Raw genomic sequence first — 22,894 nt, 5'->3', positions numbered from 1 at the left:
GTCGACCGCCCAGCACAGCTCCGGTGGCAGGTCTCGTTCTCGGTACCGGTATGTATCCCGGTACCGATCCCCGGTGCCGACTCGAGCGACGTCAGTTAGAGAAGGAGACTCTACCAAAGGCTCTTCAGCTCCTTCAGGGCCACTCAGTCACGCATCCGTGTTGCCACGTGCGGACACTTCATATGCGCAGTACTCTCTTTTCCGATGTGCCCTCCAGAGTCTTCCAGGAGACCTATCAGAGGTCCTTCTAGTCACCATGGGCATACTGCCACGCCAGAGGCATACCAGTGCTCCCATCTCGCTCCGCTCCGTCAGAACTCTGGGTGCCAGAGGCGGCAATTAGCTGTCCCCCTGCGACCAGTACGGAGCAAGCCCCGGTTCAGCCACCGGGCTCCCAGATCCCACCGGATCAGGAGGTCGTCCAGGAGCGCGAGCCCACACAGGACCCGCTTGTCCCTGGCCTTTCTTCTTCCTCCTCCCCAGCTGAGGCGGGGGCAGGAACATACTCCTCGGGCCCTCCTCTGATCGGAATGCAAGTGCATAGCATCATCCAGGGGGTACGAGTACCTAGGTACATCTAACCCCCCCCCCCCCCGCTCCCTTGTCGTCCAGTCCCTCAATGGGATGGAACGCCATGGCCAGGAGGCACCAGCTCCTAAATCCTAGGGGGCTAGGCGACTGGTCTTACGGGGCCGTACGATGTACTCGGCGGGGGCCCTGCCACTTTGTGTAGCAAACTAGCAAGCCCTGCTTAGCCGCTACTACGGGTGGCGGTGGGCAACTTTACAGAGTCGGTTCTTCAGAACTCACGTCAAGAGTTCGATGCCCTCCTGGATCGAAGGAGGAAGCTGGATAGAGCTTCCCTCCAGGCCTAGTTGGATGCAGCTGACTTCGCTGCCACGACCCTGGCCTCGGGTGTGGCCACAAGGCGCATTTCCTGGCTCCGGTTATCGAGCCTTCCCTCGCAGCTGCTGTCCACTATGCAGGACTCGCCCTGCACTGGCAAAGGCCTGTTCTCTGAGAAAGCTGGCCCTAGGCTGCAAAGCCTGAAGGGCAGCAGGGTCACTTTCCGCTCTCTATTAGCATGCACACGACGGTGCTTAGCGCCGACCTTTCCGTCCCCAGCCTCACCGCTCTTGCCCTGCGCCTAGACAAAGAAAAGACTTTGCCAGCAGGCGTCACTTATGCGGTCGTGGGCGTCAATCAGGCCTTCAAGGTTAAGGTCCTTCTAACCATCCTCGTCCCTCTTAGGGACCCCTCTCATGAGCGATTCCTCTTGCAACAGGTGCGGACGCTCCTCTTCATCGGAGCTATACAGGAGGTGCCTAGGGACGAAACCTAATCCCCTAGGTGAAGGGAGGTCTCAGGCATATTCTAGACCTGCGGGTCCTCAACAAGTTCACGCTGCGGATAGGTTCCACATGGTTCCCAGGGGGACCGTCATCCCACCCTTGGATCCCGGAAACTGTATGCCGCCCTCGAGACGACGGGCGCGTATTTTCATGTCCCCATTTCTCTTCCACATTGGCTCGTTCGAGGGACCTCCGAGCCCAAGTACCAGTCCTGTGGGCATCGACACGGACCTATTCCGGTGTCTAGGCCTGATCATCAGTGGTAAAATCCACTCTGGTTCCCACACAGGGAATAGAATTCATTGGAGCCACCCTGGACTCCAATCTCACCACAGCCTGCCTACCTCACCCTTGGTTTCATGCGGTGGAAACAATTGTACAAGGTCTACGGACCTTCCCGACAACTTTGGCTCGCCCAGGCCTAGGTTTCCTGAGTCACATGGCGGTCTGCGCGTTTGTTTCCAAACATGCCAGGCTTCGCCTCTGTCCACTCCAATCGTGGCTCACCTTGGTGTACCACCCGGGCAGAGATACCACCCTGGTCGTCTCGTTCCCCCTGAGCATCCTCGGCTCCCTCGACCGAGAGTCAGTGCCCTCCCTGGTGTATCCAGGGATGCTGTTCCATTCACCCCTCGTGGTCCCTCATGACGGACACCCCATCTCTCGGCTGCGTGCTCACCTGGGTCAGCTTCGCACTCACGGCCTTTGGTCGGCCCAAGAGCTGGCCTTACGCAGCAGTGTCCGAGAGCTGGGAGCAGTCTGCCTTGTATGCCAGGCTTTTCAGCTGGCGGATCGCCTCAGCAGATCCTTCCGGTCTCACAAGTGGTCGTTCCCTCCGGACGGTATCCGTTCCGTTTTTCGGAAGTGGGTCTTTCCCCGCATAGCCCTCTTCGCTCCCGCGAGAGCGAAAACAGAGAGAAGTCCTCCTCATTCCAAGACCTCTCCCCGGGCTCAGTCTTGGAGAGGTTTCTGATGCCGTGGATGAGCCATCGGCTGTCCAATTTCCACCGTTCCCGCTGGCTTGCAGGGCCCTGCTAAAACTCCGCAGGGGCAGAGCGCACCTGATCATGATCACTCCAGCGTATCCCAGGCAGCACTGGTACACCAGGTCGCTACCCCTGTCGGTAGCCAACCCTATTTCCCTACCTCTTGGCCCAGACCCTATTTCGCGGGATCGCAGCAAGCTTCACCACCCAGACTGGTAATCCCTGCACCTCACAGCAGGGCTGCTGTGTGGCTAAACCGATCCGAATTACATTGTTCTGCCTCGGCTCTACAGGATTCTCCTGGGTGATAGGAGATCCTCCACTCGGTTAACGTATCTGGCAGAGTGGAAGCGTTTCTCCTGCTGCTACGAAACGCACAATGTTTCTCCCGCCGAGGTCCCGATCCAGTCCGCCTTGGACTACCTCTGGTCTCAAACAGCAGCACATGGCGCGGCCCTCATTAAGGGCACTCTTGGCAGCCATCTCTCCCTTCCACCCAGCGGGGAGTGGCCGCTCCGTATTCTTACGCCTTGTGGTTTCTAGATTCCTCAAGGACTTGGAGCGTTATGCCCCCCCCCCCCAGTTGGCCCCCGCCACAACCTGGGTCTTCAACCTGGTTCTCGCCAGTTTTATGATTGCCCATTCGGGACACTGACGACATGCTCGCTGGCATACCTGTCCTGGAAGACAGTCTTCTTTGTAGCCTTTCCATCGGCCAGACGAGTCTCCGAGCTTCAGGTGCTCGCGATGGACCCACGGTATACTGTGTCTCTCAAGGACAAGTGCAGTTGTGACCGTGTCCGGCCTTCCTCCCTAAAGGTGGTGTCAGCCTCTCATATCATCCAGGATAGCTTCCTTCCGGTCTTCTTTCCGAAGCCACACTCATCGCAAGGAGAGCAACAATTGCCCTCCCTAGACGTCCGTAGGGCGTCCGCAATCTATATCGAGCGGACAAAGCCCTTGCGTAATGCCCCCGAATCTTCATCGTACTGGCATACCGGACGAGGGACATACCTGTCTCCTCCTAGAGGATTTCATCTTCGATGACTGGTGCATCTGCGCCTCCTGTGTTTAGCCCATGTTCCATGGAGCCACCTTACTGCACATTCCACCAGGGCTCAGGCTTCCCTGCTGCCTTCTTGGCCCACATACCCTTTCAGGGGATGTGTCGTGCAGCTAGTACACACCGTGGCCTCATTGGCCCAAGTGTCCAGAGATGATGCAGCCTTTGGCACAGAAGTTTGCATTCTGCAGCATCTAACTCCGACCCCACCGCCTACATAAGGCTTGGGAATCACCTAACTGGAATGCATAGGAGCAATCACTCGAAGAGGAAAAGACGGTTACTCACCGTAGTAACTGTTGTTCTTCGAGATGTGTTGCTCCTATCCATTCCAGACCCGCCCTCCTTCCCCACTGTCGGAGTAGCCGGCAAGAAGGAACTGAGGAGCGGATGGGTCGGCAGGGGTATATATCCTGCGCTATAGCGGCGCCACTCCAGGGGGCGCCCAGCCGACCCACCGAGTGTTGCTAGGGTAAAAGTCTTCCGAAGAGCCGTGCACGCGTGGCGCGCACACACCTAACTGGAATGGATAGGAGCAACACATCTCGAAGAACAACAGTTACTACAGTGAGTAACCGTCTTTTTCTCTGTGTTACAGGGGTTCTGGCCCCACCTTTGACCAGGCCGCTGTGGCAACTGGCTCCTCTTCTTTCCTTCTGAGTTCTGAAGTTTGTCTATTTCTGTCCGAGTTGTTCTTGTACTAATTTTCATTAATGAGGCTCCCCTAATGTCCTCTCCCTGTACCCCCATCTCCTTCCCCTCTTTTGACACCCCCTTCGGTCATCCTTCCCTATGTCCCTCAGGCTCACCTTCCCCACTCTCCACTCCTCCCCTTGTACTGCTCCCCCTTCACACTCCTCATCCTTGTTTCCCTCCTGTCCTCCTCTCCCTGCATCCCACCCTCTCTCCCCTTGTTTGCTGTAGGGGAAGCAGCAGGCCCAGAGTTGCCTTAGAGGAAGGCAACTCCTTGGAAACAGCAGATCTGACAGTGCATGTAGAGAGACAAGTATCAGAGAGGTAGCCGTGTTAGTCTGGATCTGTAAAAAGCAACAAAGAGTCCTATAGACTAACAGACGTATTGGAGCATGAGCTTTCGTGGGTGAATACCCACTTTGTCAGATGAAGTGGGGATTCACCCACGAAAGCTTATGCTCCAATACGTCTGTTAGTCTATAAGGTGCCACAGGACTCTTTGTGGGGAGACAGGTGGCAGCTTTTGGCCAGCTCTGGTACTAGGCTTGTTGAAGGGCTCCTGTCTGAGATGGAGCTCCAGAGCCATGGGAAGTTGTGTTCCGCTCTGGACGTCTCTGTGCCAGACAAATCAGAGTATGTAGAGGAGAGCAGTGAACCTGAGCTGAGTCCCATGCACCTGCCATTCTGTGGAGTCCAGAATTTCAGCTTCCATTAGAAAAAATAACTCTCCCATGCTTATGATGATCAAGAAAAGCTTAAACACAGTGTGCCCTTGTTGCCAAGAAGGCTAATGGCATTTTGGGCTGTATAAGTAGGGGTATTGCCACCAGATTGAGGGATGTGATCATTCCCCTCTATTCGGCATTGGTGAGGCCTCATCTGGAGTACTGTGTCCAGTTTTGAGCCCCATACTACAAGAAGGATGTGGAAAAATTGGAGAGAGTCCAGTGGAGGGCAACAAAAATGATTAGGGGGCTGGAGCACATGATTTATGAGGAGAGGCTGAGGGAACTGGGATTGTTTAATCTGCAGAAGAGAAGAATGAGGGGGAATTTGATAGCTGCTTTTAACTACCTAAAAGGGGATTCCAAAGAGGATGGATCTAGACTGTTCTCAGTGGTAGCAGATGACAGAACAAGGAGTAATGGTCTCAAGTTGCAGTCGGGGAGGTTTAGGTTGGATATTAGGAAAAACTTTTTCACTAGGAGGTGGTGAAGCACTGGAATGGGTTACCTAGGGAGGTGGTGGAATCTCCTTCCTTAGAGGTTTTTAAGGTCAGGCTTGACAAAACCGTGGCTGGGATGATTTAGTTGGGGTTGGTCCTGCTTTGAGCAGGGGGTTGGACTAGATACCTCCTGAGGTCCCTTCCAACCCTGAGATTCTATGATTCCATGATTCTATGACTTGAGAGTAACTGGTGCAGTGATATCTGCCTGAATTTGCAAAGAGCCTGTAACAGTTGCTCTAAGAGGGAAGACCTGCCCCATTTCTCTCAGTGGGGTGTTGTCTCTGAAATGTAAAGATGGTGAGTTAAATATCAACATTGTTAACAGTTTCACTACTGACCATTTTAACAGAAACATCTGACCCGTGTGCTTCTCTTACACTCCTAAAGCACCTCTCTCCCCATCCAGGTGCCACTTCACCCCCTTTAGTGCTTCTGCAATCCAGCTCTTTTAGCAGTACACAAACACTAGTGGCCACTGAAACCGTGGGCACAGCATATGCTCGTTTGGATTCACCATCAGAACAAATAGCACTAGAGCTTCTGCTGTGGGGGTCTGCATTTTTTTACTGAATTAATTATAGATCTCCATTCTGTCTTTTAAACGAAGCTGCCACAAACCACCTGTTGCAGAGCTGCAGAATGCAGGGTTCTAGTTGCAGAATTTAGGTCGGTCTGGTTCAGAGCACATGGGGCCTTGATTAAAAGCAAATAAATCCATGTAACTGTGGGTTGGGGGAGAGAGGATAACAGCCTGCAAAGCACCGGGGAGGGAGAGATGATTTGATGTGATGCTGAACCTGGGGAAATATTCCCTGATGGGGGATGCATCTGGCCAGGGCGCTGTTTCCCCAAGGATGAGGTGAGAGCCCCTCTACCCTAGACAGGGGAAGGATCTGGCTGATCCTGTGCCATGGCAGTGACTGAGACTGGAAGATCCTTCTCCAGAAGAACAGTGTTGGCCCCACTGTGTCAGAACTAGGTCTATCCTGCAGAGGGAAGCATAGAAGGGAGTCCCTGCAGCCTGGACCCAGGCCTTTCCCAGGTGCTCACGGTCAGCACGGGAACACCTGGGCCTTCTGGTGAGAGAAATTACCAAAATCCTCTGGCAGATGCCCTGGCCTGTGGTCCTTGGATCCTAGCCCTTGTTGCTAAGGTCCTTACAAACACCCACCCCAGCACTGACCACCTCATCCTGGCACAGCTGTCAAGGGGGTGGCAGGGAACTGATTCCAGCAGCACCTGCCTCTGCTGAGGCCCTAGATCCCTCCCAGGTGGGTCTGGGCCAGGCCAGGCCATGGAACCAGAGCCATGCTGGTCACACTGAGGATCGATGACCTGACAATGGATACAGATGAGATGCCGAAGCAGCTACTACTTGACCTATTGTCTGCCTTGGCAGTATTGCTCCTGAAGTACTGCTGGCCGGCCTACCTGTCCTGCTGGGGCAACAGAACTGCGCTGTGTGGGCCTTGTTCATTCCTTCCCAACCGGTCCCACATGGTTCTGATGTGCAGCTGTCGTGCTATTCCTCTCTCTGGGTATTTGGCTGTGTTGTGTCCCTCAGAGCCTCTGGAAACCACTCCCAAAGGTGGTGGTGTCAGCAGTATGCTAGTAGAACACTGGTGTATGGATCCCTGTGTCCAGAGCAGACCCCAATATCTCCCAGGTAATGCAGGGCCAGAGGAAGATTGTAGTGTGCCTGAGGAGCAGATGGGCTAAACTAAACCTAGGAAAGACCTAAGTTATACCAGTCAGAATAAGCAACTGCTCTGAGGAGCTGTTAACCACCTCCACTTCTCCTCAGTTGGGGGCATCACCCTCCAGTAGTTAATGTAGTACCCAGCCTGACCCTGTCTCAGTATTCATTAAAACCATCTCCACCTGACTGGCGGACTCTGTCCATTCTTCTTGGATGAAGACCAGGCCCTGGCAGCTGACAAGTTCATTACCTCCAGGCTGGTGGCTGCAGCTCTCTCTGCCTTGACAAGAGCAACCCAACCCCTAAATAGAACGGGCTGGAGAAAGTGTATCACACTGGAGCTTTCATTACCATGGACACCCCTCTTATCCCAAACAACCTGCCATCCTTGAACAAACAAAAACCTTGAAACAAATCAACTTTAAAAAATAAAAGTAAATTAATACATTTTAAAACAACCCAAACCCCTCTCTGAGGCAGAGTTTTCACCCTGTAAAGGGAGAAGAGCCAGACACTCCATGGAGTCCACTGGGGACTCTGCTTTTGCTGTCAATTCGATTTGGAGGGCACTCAGATATTACAGTGCTGGGCAGCAGATAGATATCAGGTGGAAGATAGATAGTTCTGCAGCCCACTCTGCCAGATCCAATGCAAGACTGAAGATTGCAGATGAATCTGAAGCAGCCTGTCTGGCCTCATGACCAGCACCTGCCATGTCAGAACTGTCTATCCTGCAGTGGGAGGCACAGAAGGAAGTTCCTGCAGCCTGGACCCAGGCCTCTCCCAGCTGCTCAAGGCCAGTAAGGGAACATCTGAACCCTATGGCTATGTCTACAGGAGCACTTTTGTTGGTCAGGGGTGTGAAAAAACCACTCCCTGAGTGACATAAGTTTTACCGACAGAAGTGCCGGTGCAGACAGTGCTATGTCGGTGGGAGAGCACCACCGCTGCCCCTTGGGGGTGGTTTAATTACGCCAGCAGGAGATCTCTCTCCCATCAGCATAGCTACATGGGAGACCTTACAGCAGTGCATCCGGTACAGGTCTCTAGTGTAGGCATAGCCTGGCTTAGTGGGACCTGTTGAGAAGGAATGAACACGGCCCACCCAGCACAGCTCCATTGGCCCCTGGCAGGCCAGTAGTCCTTCAGGAGCAACAGTGCCAAGATGGATGACATGTCAAGCAGTAGCTGTCTCTGTTCAGTTGGAGAGGCTCACATTGCCTCACAGACCAGCCTGTAGGTGAAGGACCACCCACCATGGCAGGAATGATCCCCGGGACGCCATGTTAATTGGAGCTAGACTCAGACTAGAGTGAGCAGGACAGAGCTTACTCCAAGCCGCCCAAGGCTTTGGCCACATCCCAGGGTAGACCAGGAGGAATCCCGGAGAAGGCCCAGCCATGTTCAAAATGTTCCCTTTGGGAAGCCAGAGCAGGAGAGAATATGTCAGTCATTAATTTGGAGCAGGGCAGTGACCGTGCCTAAATAGGGGCAGTTCTCACTGTCTGTGTGACTGATGGGCTGTGTAGGGCAGAGACTGTGCCTTGAACGGGGCAGCTCTCACTGTCTGTGAGACTGACGGGCTGTGTAGGGCAGAGACTGTGCCTTGAACGGGGCAGCTCTCACTGTGTGTGAGACTAATGGGCTGTGTCTGCACTAGTACTTTTGATGGTATAGCTTATGTCACGCAACAGTGTGAAAAAAACACACTCTCAAGTGACATAAGTTACACTGACGGAAGCTCTGGTGTGGACTGTGGTATTTTGGTGGGAGACACTCTCCTGCTAACATAGCTACCGCTACTCATTGTGGGTGGTTTAATTATGTTGACGGGAGAGCTCTCTCCTGTCTGCATAGGGCAGCTACACGGGAGACCTTACACTGGTGCAGCTGCAGCGGTACCGCTCTGCCGTTGCACGGTCTCTAATATAGACATGTCCTTAGATGCTGCCCAGTTCATGTTACAGCAGAACCCCAGGACAGCCCTGCAGGAAGAGCTTGTGTGGCCTGATTGCTCCTCATCTCTCTGTCCTGACAGCTGATGACTCAGCTCTGTGGGTGAATAATCAAGGCAACCCCCTGGAGTTTGGCCGGGGAGAGCCCTGGGAACATGTGGGAGAGGGTTGCTACCCTCATTTGTGGAGGGCTCCACAGGCGCTAACTGGTCTGTGATTTTTCTGCTGGGGGCGGGGCATGGGTGTGTGCTGTTCTCAGTGTGAGGCTACCTCATGCCCCAGTGCCAGCTCTTTCCTGCCTCTGAGCAGCCTGCAGGGCCCTTCGGAGAGGTCGCTGGCTTCCGTCTCCAACATAACAAAGCAGAGAAGCCGGTTTGGGCAGGGCAGGCCCATCCAATCCGCAGCCTCAGCTCACAGAAGGCTGGTTACTAATTACCTCGGGCAGCAGGTGGGAGAGGCTGGAGCTGGCTGCTGATTGGGTGTGAAGGTTAAAGTCTTACAAGTGAATTTCAGGCAGAGAGTTTCAGAAGAGAGCGTCTGGAGTTACTCAGGAAGAGTCCTGGAGCGCTGGAGAGAGGTGGCTGCAGGCCAGGCCCCGAGGCTGGGCCTGGGCTCTTGGAACTGACTAGGGCTGGGCACTCAGCAGGCCAAGAGAAACATGTGCTCTTACCCCAGGGCAAGAAATGGGGCCAAAGTTCCAAAGCAGGAGCCCCGGCTCCTCAGCTGGGAATATGAGGACTGCAGGACTCTGAAGAGAGGGGACATCACTGAGCTGGACAAGCTGTACAGAGACCATGGCTGGAATGACAAATACCGAGGAGAAGGGCAGTATGTGGACTCCCGGTCACTGGACAGAGAATGTGAGCCTTATAGGAAGGGAGAAAGCCAGTATATGGAGCATGGGAAAGTAGATGAGGACTACAGGGATTACAGGAAGGGAAAAAGTCATTATATGGACCATAGGAGAGTGGAGCGTGACTCTGGGGATTCCAGAAAGGTAATAAACCAGTATAGGGATGATGAAGACTATGGGGATTATAAGAAGGGAGTTATTCGGTATATGGATCACAGGAGAGCAAATGGGGACTATGAGGATTATAGGAAAGATTGTACCAAGTATATGGACCGGAGGAGAGCAGATGAGGCTTATAGGAAGACAGATAGCCAATATAAAGAGGATGAAGACTGTGGGAGTAATAGAAAGGGAGGTGTTCAGTATATGGACCACAGGAGAGCAGATGGGGATAGAGATTCTAGGAAGGCAGAAAGACAGTATAGAGAGGATGTAAACTATGGAGATCATAAGAAGGGAGTTATTCGGTATATGGATCACAGGAGAGCAGATGGGGACTATGAGGATTACAGGAAAGATGATACTAAGTATATGAACTGTAGGAGAGCAGATGAGTATAGGAAAACAGATTGTCGCTATAAAGAGGATGAAGAGTATGGGGGTTATAGAAAGGGAAGTGTTCAGTATACAGACCACAGGAGAGCAGATGGGGACAGAGATTCTAGGAAGACAGAAAGACAGTATATCAGGGATGTAGACTCTGGGGGCTACAGGAAGTGGGAAGGCCCAAATATGGGCCTCAGGAATTTAAACCAGGATTTTGAGCCCTGTAGGAAATCCGAGAGCTGTGTTACAGATTGTAGGAATCTGGCTGGAATCAGTGAAAATTGTGAGGTGTCTAATCTGGGACCAGACATCTGGAGCAGAGAGCCCAGGACTTGGGATGTGGAATACAGTGGCTTTGGGGAGCCAGCGAAATTGGCCACAAAGCACAAGCAGCTGGATTTGGAGAGTTTGGGAGATGGAAACTCAAGGAAACGTATGGGGCATTCAGACTGGAGCCAGACCTGGGAGCACGAGGCCGAGAGAGCAAGTGGTGCAGACTCCTGGCAGCGGAACAGCTATTATAGACGGACAGCGCCCAGTGCCCTGAGGCACTGTGAGTTTGTACGGACCAGGAAGGAAAAGCAAGGTACAGAACAAAATTGGTTGGGAATTAGCTTGGGACACAGTGCGTGTAGGGGATTTTTGCACTCCTCATCCCAACACCAGAACTACCAGCGAGACCAGCCCCCTGCCATGAGCTGTAGTAATACATTGCACAGCAGACAGTACAGTGAGAACAGCCTATGAGTGAATTACATTTTCAAAGTTAGCTCATTACAGATGTTAAATAACCATCACTGCAAGTCAAAATCATTGTCGGAGGCAGAGAGAGGAAGGGACTTTGCCTAGAGTTATCTGGTCAGATTCAGAACTATGATTTGAACTCAGGAGTCCTGGCTCCCAGCCCCCTGCACAGATTGCTAGACCACATTTCTGCTTTTCATTTTTTTGGTAGGTAGCAAGCGATGACCCTGCTTTGTCCATCCCTATTAGATTTTGACTGATGTTCGGCTGGTGATGACTTGTGATTCACTGGGTATTTAATCTGATAATCTTCCATTTCTATAGTGCTTCTACTAGTTTCCAGGGTGCTTCAGTAACTGTATCTAGGAACCACTCCCCCAACTCTGCCATGCAGCCCTCCCTGGGTGGAACCTGACAGCTATTTAACAGCAGCTCACAGCAATCATGCTATGCAGCAGTTTGAGATAGGAAGGGAAGAAAGATACTGTATCCATTTGGAAATGTAGGGAGGCCAGTTACCACCTTGCAGAATTCCACTGGGCAAAGACACCAAGGCTGATCCTCTGACACTTCCCTAAGAAGAGGGATTTGTAATCACCATGAGAGTTCAGGGATCTCAAAAGATGACATCTAGCAGCCTAGCTGTCCCTGGTAGTGAGCTGGTCACTGATATCAGAGGGAGGAAGGTCCCTTGCTCATGTCAGCCGCCAACTCCATATTCTGCAGCACCTAAGCTTTCCCTAGACCAGGGGTAGGCAACCTATGCCAAAGGCAGCACACGAGCTGATTTTCAGTGGCACTCACACTGCCCGGGTCCTGGCCACCAGTCCGGGGGGCTCTGCATTTTAATTTAATTTTAAATTAAGCTTCTTAAACATTTCAAAAACCTTATTTACTTTACATACAACAATAGTTTAGTTATTATTATAGACTTATAGAAAGAGACCTTCTAAAAACGTTAAAATGTATTACTGACACGCAAAACCTTACATTAGAGTGAATAAATGAAGACTCGGCACACCGCTTCTGAAAGGTTGCAGACCCAGTACTGACTGAATAGCTTGTGAGGTTTAAATTCACAGCTGGAGGGTGCAGGCTGCATAGCTGTTGAATGGATTGTTCTTTGATATCTGTTGTTGATTTGGGCACAAAACCCCTCTGGGGTTTAGTTTCCTGCTTGAGAGCAGGTTAGTGAGTGAGTCAGGGTGGGTGGGTGGGTGTGTGGAGGGGGGAAGGGAGGACAAAAGAGGGGCACATCTGCTGGGGCAAGAGCTGCCCTCTGGGCTCGGGGATGCAGAGAACTGCGCTTGGTTAGTGAAGCATCCTGTTGGGGCTGCAGGGGTGTTTGAGAATCTGTGTTCATATTGACAGGTGTCAGAGGGGCAGCCGTGTTCGTCTGTATCAGCAAAAACAACGAGGAGTCCTTGTGGCACCTTAGAGACTAACACATTTATTTGGGCATAAGATTTTGTGGGCTAAAACCCACTTCATCAGATGCATATTGTACATCTTCTGTCAGGGGCTCTTTTCCAGCCATCAGAAAGAGTAGGAACTTGGTCAGGACTGGAGGCTGCAGCTAGCTACTGGCTTGTGTCCTGTGGAATCTGTTCTCCGGAGGCAGCTGGGAGAGCAGGCTCTGTTGTTTGCATTCCTGAGCTCACAGTTGCCTGGAGCTCTGTCGTTTGCATGGAACCTTCTTGTGCCTGCAGCTTCTCCAGGGCGGGGAAGGCAGGGAGATTACAATGGAGGAGTGTTCAAAGGGCAGCAGCACAACTGATGCTAAATGGGGAGGAGCCGAGGAAAGAACTAACCCAGAGCCTTGTGAGAGCAAGAGCATGGCTAAGCTCTGGAGAATGTGGCTACTGCGCTTGGGGAAACTATTGGAGCCCTGCTTCTCCCTTGGAGGTAGCAGCCCCGCTGCGGCTATGCAGAGAAAGTGCTGACCTGTGGGAGTGAGGGCAGAGGCTGTAGTGCAGAGAGGGACTGTGTGTGTTTACTCCCAACAGGGTTAGAAAGAGAGTGGGCAGGTGAAGCTTGGCAGGCACTCACCTAGGAGAAGGGAAAGTCTGATTTCAAACAGAGGCGTCAGGGTTGGACAGCCAGCCTGTAAGGCTCAAGTGAGCTGAGTGTTAGACAAGAGAGTGGTAAAAATGCCCAAGCACCAATCTACACTAATACCTGCACTGGGGGTGAATTAGGCCTTTGATTTTTTTCCTAGAGTAAACAAAGTCTAGGGAAGCAGGAACAGCTGAGAGATACCAAGGCATGAGATGTATTTTAGAGTACTGGTAGCAAACTGGGACTGAGTTTGCAAGGTAGTGTGTACATGCTGATGCTGTTCGTCCCAGGGGAGGAGGAATGTAGCTGGAGCCTGGTTTAGGTCTTTGTAGCAGTGTTCACCCTGTGGCCCTCTTCTGGCTGAAATTCCATGACCTTGTCGTCCCATCCTGCCTGTCTGGGGACAGTGTTACTTACTGCTGGACTTCTCCTACTACAGGACATGCAGCTTTGCTAGTGCCTCTGCGGCCAACAGGGTTTTTGCCACACCAAGCGGCAGGGGGGAAAAAAAGCTGCGATTGTGATCAGCGGCAGCTCCACCGCGCCGCTTTCTTCTTTGGCAATTCGGCTGCAGGTCCTTCCCTCCGAGAGGGACCGAGGGACCTGCCACTGAATTGACACCGAAGAGCCTGATGTGCTGCCCCAAGCACCTGCTTGCTGGGCTGGTGCCTGGAGCTGGCCCTGGCTGCCAGTCAGAATCCAGCAGTCCCCCCGCTCCCCAAGCTCCTCAGAGCCTACCCACTTTCCCCAAATCCTCCCAAAGTACCTTGCTTCTCCTCAGCAGCTGCCTGGCTTACTTGGAGGTGGAGCCCATCCCCTTGAACTCCTCTCTGTTCTTTGCTCTCGGTTTACACCATGCCCCGCACTGTGTTGTCTGGGCTTCTTACAATGGGCTACAGTTCCCTACAAACTTCCTCTCTCTCCCCCCTTTTCAGGAGCAGCAGGTGAGGGCCCCACTCTCTTCCTTCTGGAGTGTTTTTTCTGCCCCCTGTTCTCAAAAGAGTGGGTCATGAATTATTCTAGTAGATGATCCGTAGCTCATGACAGCCTCTTAGTTTTTACACTCCCTGCTGCCTGGGCCCCTGACAACAGAACCCTGTAGACTACAGCCTGTCTGTCCTGCCCAGTTGTGGGTCCTCTCCCAGGGCTCTCTCCCTCTGTTGGAAGGGGAATCGCTTCTAAGGGAATTCGTCCCTCAGTCTCTGTCTCTCTTGAATTGAACCTGCTCCCAATAACAGTCAACACTGGTCCTTTTTTCTGAGGCTGCCATCTTATGTTCCACAATCTTGGCTTTCATTAAAAAGTCTGTAGCCCTTATGGTTGTGAAGCAAACATTCAGAAGATGGCCTGATTATAGCTGATTCAGTTCTGCCTCTCTGAGTTTACAGACAGCTTGAAGCAGTAGCTGGTCACCAGTCTGGTTGGGCTCCCTCTGCCTGCCACCCACCAGACTTATAGGAGGGTAATCCAAGCCTCTGGATCCTCCAGTGTATTTAAGCTTCCCTGGGTCTCAGCAGGCTGCAGCACTGTTTCCTCCCTTGACCTCTCTGGCATATGTCCTAGTCACTGACTCTGTCTGTTACCCTGTCATGGAAATAGAGCCCCTCAGCTCAACTGCCTTAAGCTCCCAACATCAGTGCTGACCCCCAAGATACCCCAAATAGTTTAACACTCCCTCTTCCAGAATCCCATTGAAGGAGTGAACCTTTTGGGTTACATTTTAACTCCCTCTGCGGCCCATTGTAGTTGAGTAGCATAGCACACAGACACTACTCAGAACTCTTAACAAGTTATTGCTCTTGAATAGTGTGATAAATACACAGGGCCATACAAAATAATAAATGCCACACACATTTCCCTGCCTCGGTTTCCTCACCATTCAAGAGCATTCTTTGGGCTTGGGTCATCCAGGTTCTTCTGCTACAGTGCATGGCTTGGGTTCTGTTTGGTAACTTTCCACTCCCCCACTTTCCTTCTTCCCTTTGAGAGGTCAGGTAAAACAGGATTTCCCCTAGAATGCAGTTACTCTTTAGTATAACTATTGATTAGATGTGAAAAGTAAAGTACTGGGGAAGATTGACACCATCTTGCTAGGCCATGGTGGAGAGACATACAGGGGCATTCATGATATGGTAATTTTCATAGCAACAGCTTCACAATATCATCCCAAATTGATTTTTTGTTGTTGCAGAAAAAGCAATCATCATCCTGGGATGTATTAGCAGGAGTATTGTAAGCAAGACACAAGAAGTAATTCTGCTGTACACGTGGTGCTGATTAGGCTCCAACTGGAGTATTGTGTCCAGTTCTGGGTGCCACATTTCAGGAAAGATGTGGACAAATTGGAGAAAGTCCAGAGGAGAGCAACAAAAATGATTAACGGTCTAGAAAACATGAGCTAGGAGGGAAGATTGAAAAAATTGGGTTTGTTTAGTCTGGAGAAGAGAAGAGTGAGAAGGGACATGATAACAATTTTCAAATACATAAAAGGTTGTTACAAGGAGGAGGGAGGTAAATTGTTCTTGTTAACCTCTGAGGATAGAAGTAGTAATGGGCTTAAATTGAAGCAAGTATGGTTTAGGTTGGAGACTTTGTAACTGTCAGGGTGGTTAAGCACTGGAATAAAGTGCCTAGGGAAGTTGTAGAATCTCCATCATTGGAGATTTTTAAGAGCAGGTTAGACAAACCCCTGTCAGGGATGGTCTAGATAATACTGAGTCCTGCCATGAGTGCAGGGGACTGGACTAGACGACCTCTCGCGGTCCCTTCCAGTCCTACACTTCTGTGATTGAAAATTCATAAGATGTACAGACAGATACTCCAAATCATTAGAGAGGATAACTCAGATGCTTAATGACAATAATTTAAATGTCAACATTGTAAACTATTTCACTGCTGATCAAAGCACTAAATGGAGGGAGGTTATGTTAATCTGCTGTGAGTGATGGCTCAGTGTAGTGTCATGTGAAGGTGGTGTGGGAGAGATACTGGTCTGACCCATAGAGCCAGGGGGCAGCTGAGCTCCACAAAGGGGGAATCCAGTCTGCCAAAGAAGAACCCATCCTGCAGAGCTCGGGGCGGGCGCGGGGGAGCCAAGCCCCAGGAGTTGAGGAGAGTGTCTAAACTTATCAAAGAGATGGTTCAGAGGGAATTTGATCACTGCCTTAGGCCCTGACCCTTGGAAGAGAGATCCCGAAGTTGGGCGGCTTTTCAGCCTTCCTGACAAAGGCATAAGAAGATGCAATATTTGGAAGTTGAAGTTAAACAAATTCAACCTTGAAATAAGATGTGATTTTCTAGCTGTGAGGGGGAATGAACACTGGAACAGCTTACCAGGGAGAAGGTGCACTCACCACCAGTGGGGTCTTTAAAGCATGATTAGATATCTTTGTAAAAGATATGCTTTAATTGAGTTTCTGAGAGAAATTCTATGGCCTGTGTATTGTGGTGGGGTAGGGGGTCTGGTTGGCCTTGAAGTCTCTGAATCCCCCTGACCATTCCTTGAGGGGTCTACCGAGAGAACAGGAGCTCTGCATTCTCCTCAACGTGATCATAACACTTGCAGCTCTGCTCTGTGATAATGACTATTGTAGAAATACAGGGCTGGAAGGGACCTCAAGAAGTCATCAAGTCCAGCCCCCTGAGCTGAAGCAGGCCCAAGTAAACCTACACCATCCCTGGAAGGTGTTTGTCCAACCTGTTCTTAGAAACCTCCAGTGATGGGGATTCCACAACCTCCCTTAGGAGCCTGTTCCAGAGCTTAACTACCCTGGTAGTTAGAAAGTTTTTCCCAATATCTAACTTAAATCTCCCTTACTGCAGATTAAGCCCATTACTTCTTGTCCTACTTTCAGTGGACCCGGAGAATAATTTATCACAGTCCTCTTTATAACTGCCCTTAACGTATTTGAAGACTGTTATCACACTCCCCCTCAGTCTTCTTTCATCAAAACTAAACATGCCCAGTTTTTTTTACCTTTTCCTCATAGGTCAGGTTTTCTAAATCTTTTATCATTTTTGTTGCTCCCCTCTGGACTTTCTCCAGTTTGTCCACATCAATTTGTGATCCACTCTAACCCCCAAATCCTTTTTAGCAGTACTGCCACCTACCCAGTTATTCCCCATTTTGTGGTTATGCATTTGATTTTTCCTTCTTCAGGGAAGTGCTTTACACTTGTCCTTATTGAATTTTATCTTGTTGATTTCAGACTAATTCTCCAATTTGTCAAACCCTCCAATTTTAATCCTGTCCTCCAGAATGCTTGCAACCCTGCCCAGTTTGGTGTCAGCTTCAGATTTTATAAGCAAACGCTCCACTCCGTTATCTATGTCATTAATGAAAATACTGAATAGTACCTGACCGAGACTGACCCCTGTGGCACCTCACTAGATACACCCTCCCATTTTAACAGTGAACCATTGATAACTACTCTTTGGGTATGGTCTTTTAACCACTTTATAGTAATTTAATGTAGACCACATTTCCCTGGTTTGCTTATGAGCATGTCATGTGGGAGTGACAAAAGCCGCACTGAAATCAAGAAATATCACATCTATTGCTTCCCCCTAGCCACTAGCCCAGTAACTGTCAAAGAAGGAAATTAGGTTGGTTTGGCATGATTTGTTCTTGACAAATCCATGCTGGCTATTCCTTATCACCTTATTAATTTTTAGGGCTTACAAAATGATTGTTTAATAACAATCGTTATAAGCTATAATAATTATCATAATGATAATTATTAGAAACTCTAATAAAATCCCATGCTTCATGTCATTAACTGGTTAACCGCAGGGATCAGGAATAAGTTTTTTTCCCCTGATACTCTCAGTTCTCCTCACCTCTGAAGCTCCAGAGGTTGGTCACAACCAGAGGCAGGACCCAAATGGGGTGGATCAGTGGCGTGACTTGGTACAGAGAATCCTTTGTTTTAGGAGATTGGCTGGTGTGTCTTGCTCACCTGCTCAGCGTCAATCTGTTCACTGGATTTGGGGCTGGGATTTGGGTTCTTGGGGGTTTTCCTTCATTGCATGTGCATTGATTGCCTGCTAGGATCATCTGGGCATGCTTCATCTAATCGGTTCCCTGCAAGTGTCTTGGGCATTGGTATTACCTTGGTCTCTCCTGGTCTCCGGCTGTAGCCACATAACAGTTAAGTCTCTTGAGGACTGAAATGCTTTAATTAAAGTATTTGGGCTTAATATAAGGGTATCTGCATGAAAATGAATTGCCTGAAAATGAATTGCCAGTGGTATATAGGAAATCAGACTAGATGATCTAATGGTTCCTTCTGTCCTTAGACTCCATAAATCTATGAAACTCCACTGCAGGGCAGCCAAGCCCACAGATTCTAGTAAAGCATCCCTGCCCTTGGAGCACAACTTCACTGTCCACTGAGTGGTGTCTCATTCTAGCATCTTGAGTGGACGGAGCCTGGAAGAACCATAGAATTGTAGGACTGGAAGGGATTTCGAGAGGTCGTCTAGTCCAGTCCCTGCACTCAAGGCAGACAACCCTGCTGTTTTATTCCAGTTTGACCCCTGCCTCCTTCCATCAGGACACTGGCTTTCTTGAATGGGGAATTGAGACATCCAGCGTACACTATATCTCTAACCTGGCAGGCTCTGGCTCTCCCTCTCATCCATGCACACCCACACGAGGAGTGCTCTTTGGTTGGCAGACCTTAGAGTTGCTGGCACCATTACATAAAATAGATTAGCCCACTGGCAAGTCATCACACATTCTACAGTAAATTGTGCCTCACGCCCTGAGCAAACAGCTTGATGCCGTCTCCCCATACCTGGCTGCTGACTCAAGGGCTGCACCTCTCCAAGAACTGAGCTCACCCTTCTGGTTTATGTCCCATCCCTTAGTCACTGGACTCTGGTTTTTGTGATTGAATTTACTGCCTCAGACCAAAGCTCCCTTTAGCAGAGCCCTTCTCTGCCATGTGCTTCACCAGCTAGTCCTTGGGACATCCATTTGTTTAAATTCCAGAGCTGGAAGGCAACTCTTGGGTCCAATCCAGTCTCTCTCAAGAGCCACTGGAGTACAGTTCTGTAATGTGCTGTTTACTAATGTTTCATCCCTAGCAGGGGGGTTTCCACCCCATCCTGTGGGAGCCTGTACCCCAACCAGCTCCAGCTCCATCCCCTGGCAGAGAGGTTAGCCTGACACTCGGCCTAAGTTTTCTCTTTTCTTTCACCACCTCCTTAGTCTGTACCCCCGGTATCTATCACCTGAAATAACTCCTTCCTTCTTGGTGTTTATACAAGAGACTGTTATTTCCCTCCATGCTCATTATTTGCCTGGGCCATATTGCGATATGGGGCTGGATTCACCCCACAAATGATGGGTGGAACTCCCATTGCCTTCAGAGGGAGTGGGGGGATTTGTACCTGCTGAGCCAGGGCTGAATGTGGCTTACAGTACTGAGCTGTTCTCATGTTTCTCTCTGCCCCCGATCATCTTTGCTGCTCTTCTTGGGTCTCCCTCCAGTTTGTCTCTCTGTCCATCTACCTCTCTAACCTATCTCAGCATCGTGATGGTATCCAACTGCCTCTCTTTGTCTGGGGAGCTGAGTTTGTCAGCATCTTTCTGGTAACGAGGTGCCCAGAAATGAAAGCAGGTTATATATATATGGAGATATACCCATCTCAGAGAGCTGGAAGGGACCCTGAAAGGTCATTGAGTCAGGGCCGCCCAGAGGATTCAGGGGGCCTGGGGCAAAGCGGGGGAGCTGTGGCGCTTGTACTCACCCAGCGGCCGTCTGGGTCTTTGGCAGCACTGAAGGGCCCCCCACTGCCGAAATGCTGCCGAAGACCCGGACCGCCGCCAGGCCAGGGCTCGCGACAAATTGCCCCACTTGCCCCCCACTCTGGGTGGCCCTGCATTGAGTCCAGCCCCCTGCCTTCACTAGCAGGGCCAAGTACTGATTTTGCCCCAGATCCCTAAGTGGCCCCCTCAAGGATTGGACTCACAACCCTGGGTTTAGCAGGCTAATGCTCAAACCACTGAGCTATCCCTGTGCAGTTACGCTGAAGCTGAAGCAAGAGGAACTGTCTCCACCCTATTGCCTAATAAGATGCCCTTATGCTGAGGGGAGCCTAGATTAAAAGATTCATAGATTTATGGCCATAAGGGACAACTAGAACATCTAGTCTAATCTCCTGTATAACAAATACCAAAAAATTTCACCCAGTGACCCAGTGTTGAGCCCAATAATTTGTTTTTGACTACAATATCTTCCAGAAAGGCATCCAGTCTGGATCTGAAACATCAAGAGATGGAGAATCCACCACTTCCCTTGGTGGTTGGTTCCAATGGTTAATCACCCTAAATTGCTAAAACTGTGTGCCTGAGTTCAGACTCATTCCTGGGGCCCCAAGGCCGCTGGCTGAAACTCAGTCTGGGAAAATGGAGAGATTGCTTCTAGGAGACAGAAAACTTGTGGACTATCCTGCTTGTTTGCCTCCAGCCCTCTGCAATGAGGTCTGCCACAATCAGGTTCACTATCTGAGGGCTCATCTGGGAGCTAGGCCCAGCCAGATATCAGTTTTGGTCAGAAGTGGCTTCTTGACTCCTAGCCTGCGTGAGTAATGCACTTTATTTGGGGCACCCTGAAACCACTCATGAAGTGCAGCTATTGCAGAATGTGGCCACATGACTGCTTAAGGGCCTTTGCCCGTCAGAGTTAGTGACACTGGCTCTTCCTCAATTGCACTGACTGTGCTCCAAGGCACTGAACAGTATAGGGCTAGCCTATTGCTCTGTCCTTCTGCAACCTCTGAACTCAGCAGAGCTGGGTCTGCTCACCCTCTCTACGTGAAGTGGCTGAGAGGTGGGAATCCTCATTCGCTGGCCGAGGACGCTCTCCTCCTTCCTATAGCTGGGCATTGTGTAAGGGAGAATCCAGACACTTCTCTTCCATTTTCCTGTTTGTTGAGGGGCAGCTTTTGGTTCTGTAAAGTTATTCGGCTCCTGCTTTTTCTTCAATTCAGGAGGTGCCCTTCTGTGCTGAGGTGTTTAGTTACCATTTGGTGAGCTGTCCCTTGGCTGAGCTGTCTGAGGCCATGTCTATGCTACAGCTTATGTTGGCAGAACTTATATCGCTCAGGGGTGTGAGTACCCTCTGCCCACCCAAGCAATGTAAGGGCTGATCTATGCTAATGATGTAAGTCAGTCTAAGTTAAGCTAGTTCAGTTATGTAACTGAAGTCGACGTAACCTAGATCGACTTACAGCGGTGTCTACACCATGCTATGTCGATGGGAGACGCTCTCCGTTGACATAGCTGTACAGACATCTATGGAAGATGCTCTCCCATCAACATAGCGTGTCTTCACCAGACCCACTAAATCAACACTGCTGCATCCGGTAGTGTAGACATGGCCTAAGTTACATTGACCTAAACGCTGGTGTGGACAGCGCTGTGTTGGCAGAGTTCTCACCAATATAGCTGCTGCCACTCACGGGGGCTGGAGTAGTTAAGCCGGCGAGAGAGCTGTCACCCGTCGGCTTAGAGTGGCTACACTCGAGAGCTTACAGTGTCACAGTTGCATCAGTGCAACCGTGCTGCAGTAAGCTCTCGGGTGTAGTAACATGGCTTAAAGCAGAAATACAGGCAAATTCTGTGTCTCATCCCAATAGCATTTCTTCTCTTATCTGGGGCATCAGTTCCATGGGAGAACACAGCTCATCAGAGGGCTGGGCAGGGACCTGGAGAATTCTTTTAGGCTATGACAGCAATTACCCTGAATGACTGTCACATTGTTGCTTTATTCGTGTGTGACCCCTCTGCACATTCCTGAGCAATACACCTGTTCCTTCTGGATCCCAGAACACCACCTGTTGTTGGATCCTGGGAAGAGGGGCGGGTTGCGGGGAACAACTGTGGAGCAGCTTCAATGGGTTCTATACATATGTATGTTAGTGAAAAGGGGGGAGCACGGAGCAGCAGTTACTGAGTCGGTGTGGCGCTTCTGTTCAGCCCCAAGGGAGCTTTGCAGTAGGGGAGTATGTTCCCTAAACAGCCTAATGCCAGCTCTCCTTAGTACCTGGTTGCACAGTTTAGTTAGGAGTTGTAAATTCTGCCCCAGGAAAGCTGAACTCCTGGTTTGAAATCTCATGCTGGCTTCTGAACCAGCCCAATCCAGAGTCAGATTCTGTGTTCAGGGATTCCAGAGGCAGTGGAGAAACTGCAGCCAGGACAGATTCCAGACAAGGAGTCAGGTTCTAAGGGCTTTGAGCAGGGAGCTGCATTCTGGGTGCCTCAGGACTAGTGCTGAAGAGAGTCTCTGGGCATTGTGCTCTCAGCGTTGCCGTGGCTTTGAGGCATGGACATGAGCTGGGGACATCTCAGCGGCACCACCAGGAATGCAAGTCCTGGAGGCATCTATTCCGGAGCGACAGGGCGTGGTCAGACATTGGCCTCAAGTGGGGATGGTGTGAGCCCCAGCTCTGCAAGGTGCTGGCAAGATGCTGTGTGGGTTGAACTTGGGCTGCTTAATGACTCATTGGGAAGGAGGCATAACCCCCCCCCCCCGAGCTGGCTGCTCCAGCTTTCCCCCCCTCAAAATTAGCCACCGTGGTTAGCGCGGATTTACCCCCCTGATGTGACCACAGGGCAAACAGGGCTGCAGGCAGTTGCCAGCATTTTTGCCACCATATAATCGAACCCTGCCAGAGCACAGCTTGACGGCTAGGGGGAGCTGACCCTGC

The 22,894-nt window shown here is 50.7% G+C and overlaps 1 protein-coding gene across 4 annotated transcripts in view; it reads left to right on the top strand.

Moving 5' to 3' along the window:
• The window catches only part of LOC123375127 (dynamin binding protein), an 80,186-nt gene that overhangs the window by 37,252 nt on the left and 20,040 nt on the right, over positions 1-22,894 (top strand). The window contains exon 1 of one of the 4 annotated variants that reach the window (XM_045025781.1): positions 9,514-10,961. The exons of the other annotated variants lie outside the window; for them this stretch is intronic. Within the exon in view, the coding sequence (XP_044881716.1) occupies positions 9,635-10,961 (1,327 nt within the window). The 5' untranslated portion in view covers positions 9,514-9,634. Of the gene's footprint in view, positions 1-9,513; positions 10,962-22,894 lie in introns of those variants that run through there. 4 annotated transcript variants of the gene reach the window in all.

Source organism: Mauremys mutica, chromosome 7 (assembly GCF_020497125.1).
Source record: "Mauremys mutica isolate MM-2020 ecotype Southern chromosome 7, ASM2049712v1, whole genome shotgun sequence".
Classification (NCBI taxonomy): Eukaryota; Metazoa; Chordata; order Testudines; family Geoemydidae; genus Mauremys; species Mauremys mutica.
Note: the sequence above shows the minus strand (reverse complement) of the source record. Positions and strands in the feature narration are given on the sequence as shown.